This window comes from Pteropus vampyrus, unplaced genomic scaffold, assembly GCF_000151845.1.
Source record: "Pteropus vampyrus isolate Shadow unplaced genomic scaffold, Pvam_2.0 Scaffold36, whole genome shotgun sequence".
Taxonomy (NCBI): domain Eukaryota; kingdom Metazoa; phylum Chordata; class Mammalia; order Chiroptera; family Pteropodidae; genus Pteropus; species Pteropus vampyrus.
This window is the reverse complement of record NW_011888817.1, coordinates 6,662,684-6,665,954: the sequence shown is the minus strand read 5'-3', so window position 1 is coordinate 6,665,954 and position 3,271 is coordinate 6,662,684. Positions and strand designations below refer to the sequence as shown.

The following is a 3,271-nucleotide window of genomic DNA, read 5'->3' as shown; positions in this document are numbered from 1 at the left end:
AAAAAGTAGAAAGTATTACAGAATATATTTTCATACTACTAGCCGGGGATTTCTGTCTATAAGAAAGCAAGAAGAAAAATATTTAGACTAGGATGACATACTAGTCAGAAAATCAGTCCCTAGTTATTGGGGTTCGGAATACACAAAGTATTTGTCAAGCAAACAGCCAGAGTTGACCACACTTCCTATCTCTCATCTGATTTTTCAACCATTTGATGTTTTAGCAAGATGATTTAATAGAGTACCTGACACAGAGTAGATACTCAATAAACACTGTCAAATTGATAAAAGAATCCTCTCGTTTCTAACTAGAACCCTAAGGAAAACTAAGATCTCCCCCACGCCCACCCCAAAAGAAAAAGAAGAAAGTGAAGGCAACAGGGCACCACTATCCGAAAATATTCTCTGTATTGTTTCGTTTACACATTTATTGTCTCATTCTATTTGAATGTAGTCAACTCCACGAGAGGAGGAACTATGTCTGGCTTGTTTCGCCATGTATCCTGGGAATCTAGAACAGAACACAGAATGACTCTATAAAATTTTAAATGAATAGCATAAGAGTTAAGGGCACTCATGGCTTTGAGGACAGAACTGAATTCAAGTTTTGGCTTGTCATTTAATAGCTGTGTAAGTTTAAGACAGTTATTAAGCTTCTCTAATAATAGTACTTAGCTCAGAAGTTTTTATGATTTTAAAAAGTGATTTTAAAGTATTTATTACCTAACAGATCATGTTTATATTTACTGAGCATATACCATATGCCAGATACTATTCTAGATGCTGAATGCGAATGAACTCATTTAATCCTCACCATAACTCTGAGGTAGGTGATATAATCATCTCCATTTCTATAGTCAAGGTGAAGGAGAAGAGGTTAAGTAACTTACCAAAGGTCACACAGCAGACATAGATTTCAAATAGTCTGGCTCCAGAGTGCAGTCCTTAAGCAATATACTACACTTCCTCTCAATAAGCCCCCAAATGTTAGCTTTTATAACATTATAATTATTATTAGAGGTGAGAAGTCGTGACTCTCTGCGATGTTTACATTCACCTGAATGACAGTTGCTGCATAATTTAGGGAGAACTTATAAGATAGGAGAGAACATACCCAGTAAGTCGGTTTCGGATAATCTTGACGCTCATCACCGTCTCTCCCATGGTGGCAAAGGCCCTGGAGATGAAGTTCTCGTCCATGTAGGGTTCCAGCTGCGTAAATACAAAAGCAGAACGACTCAGGCTAGCATCCAGGCTTTGCATCTCTGGCTTCAAAGCTCCTCACCCTTACCCCAGGGTTGACTACACGCGATGGGCGGGGTGTGAACAGGTTTTCATGTGCAGAGTGGTCTGAATCCCAACTCTCCCGTTCCCAATCCCTTGCGTCCCTCCCCTTTAACTTGCTCCCTTTAGGAAGCCTCCCCGCTGGATTTAGGAACTCTATTCCTCCAGTCCTAGAACCACAGCGCCTTTCAATCCTTGGGATTCCTCCCATTCCTGTCCCCAAAGAACTTCTCTTTCCCTTCCATGAACCCAGGCGGGGCCCCTCTCCTGAGACTCAGCGCCTTCCTTCCCCTACTTGTTCGGACCACCCTTCTGTGTCACCCGAAATAACTCCCCTGCCCATTCACTGCTGGGATCCATGGACTCCTCTCCCTCAGACCCTTCCTCCCTCGTGACACCAAGATTCTTTCTCGTCCGACCCAGGCGGCCGCCCTCACTCACGTCGCCCATCCACAAGCTGGCCGCCATGCCCGCGCCCGGGCCTGGGGTTAGCGGGCCGCGGAGGCCAGCGCCGGCGGTATTCCGCCGAGCCCCGACCGCCACGGAGCATGCGCTTCCGACGCCTTCTGCGCACGCTCCGAAACTCGAGGCCCCAGGCCGCGCCTGCGTGTGCCGCTCGGGATTTTTCCCGCGACGCGGCTGGAAGCCCAACTTCCGGTTCCCGGCGGGAGGAGTTCAGACCCGAGTCCACGGGGTGGTGCGGGGCTGACTTCAGCCTGCGCAGGCCGGTGGGTTGCTCGGGTTTCTTTCTAACTATACATTTAGACACACACGTACATATAAAATTTCAAAAATAATGTATGCTTATTGTAAAAACTTGCAAATTCAAGCACATTAATAAAAAGATGAAACGTCCCCTCTAGGAGCCTGGACGATCCAGTTGCCCAAACTCTGTGCGACCTTGGACAAGAAGACACTGGTCTGCCCTAGCCACCCATTTCGCAAGACATAAGTTTTTGTTGAAGCAGGAATGGGATTCTTCCGTCATTACCGTATATAGCCCTGGGGTAAGGGGAGGGGAGGATTAAAGGGAATGTAAATTGAGGCAACCTTGTCATTTCAACAATCCCCAAGTCTTGTCACTCTACTTTGAGTCCCACATTCACTGTCCTAATCCAAATCACCAAGAACTTTAACCTGTCCCAGTGTAAACGCACATGAACTTCATTCTTTAGCATGCATTTCACTTTAACCCAAGCTCGCTTTATTTAGCCTGGTAAAACTCTTACTTGCATGCTTTCCCCAGATCCTCCTATTTGTACATGTATTACATGTCCACTCCTTTTAATCGTTAAGCCCTTAGGACACTGGGTTCTGGTCAGCGTCAAACTGACTTAAGAATAGTTTCATGTCTGTCAACCATGACCAAGATACAATAATCAAACCTCAAACAAGAATAAGTTTTCAGTCAAACAAAGATAACACCTTAACCTGTTGTTTCAGCTTCAGACTCATGAAAGCAAAGTAGCGCCACGGACCACATCCCCTGGAAACTAGACTGAACAATGCCATGACTGACATCAGGACCTCATGCCATGATCAATTACTCTGTACTTTAGCACTGACCAATCAGTAGAGCCCAGGACCCCAATTCCCATAGTATCCATAAGATTTTCCCTTATATAATCTAGCCAACAGAGGCCATTGGGGAGCCAGGTTTATGGGAGCCCTGGCTCACCTTTGTCTCTGGGCTTGGCGCCAATTCCTTAAATCTTTACTATTCTTTGCTGCAATCTTCTGTTCCTGTCTTCTTTGGCTTGGATACATGCAGGCAAATGGACCTTTTGAGTCTGCATAACACCAGAACAGTGACCTGCCCATACAAGGCCCTCAGTAAACATGATTTCACTGACTAGATAATCCTGACAGTTTGACTCTCCTAGCTAGGGGTGTCCCAGGCCTCAGCCTCACTTTGGTGACCATTTCTTAGAATGAGAAGCTTCTGTAGGTGGTAATTGTCGTCTCTAATCTAACAGTGAAGCTCACC

General features: G+C 45.5%; 1 protein-coding gene across 4 annotated transcripts in view; it reads right to left on the bottom strand.

Annotated features, from left to right (window-relative positions):
- The window catches only part of TRNAU1AP (tRNA selenocysteine 1 associated protein 1), a 19,068-nt gene extending 17,161 nt beyond the window's left edge, over positions 1-1,907 (bottom strand). Inside the window, exons 1-2 of one of the 4 annotated variants that reach the window (XM_023529220.1) lie at positions 1,726-1,907; positions 1,115-1,212 (exon numbers count right to left, since the gene is read on the bottom strand). In XM_023529220.1, coding sequence (XP_023384988.1) covers positions 1,115-1,212; positions 1,726-1,752 — 125 coding nt within the window. In that variant the 5' untranslated portion in view covers positions 1,753-1,907. The remainder of the gene's footprint in view (positions 1-1,114; positions 1,213-1,725) is intronic. The other 3 variants (XM_011357751.2, XM_011357752.2, XM_011357749.2) reach the window with 3 other exon arrangements.
- Between the last annotated feature and the right edge of the window lie 1,364 nt (positions 1,908-3,271).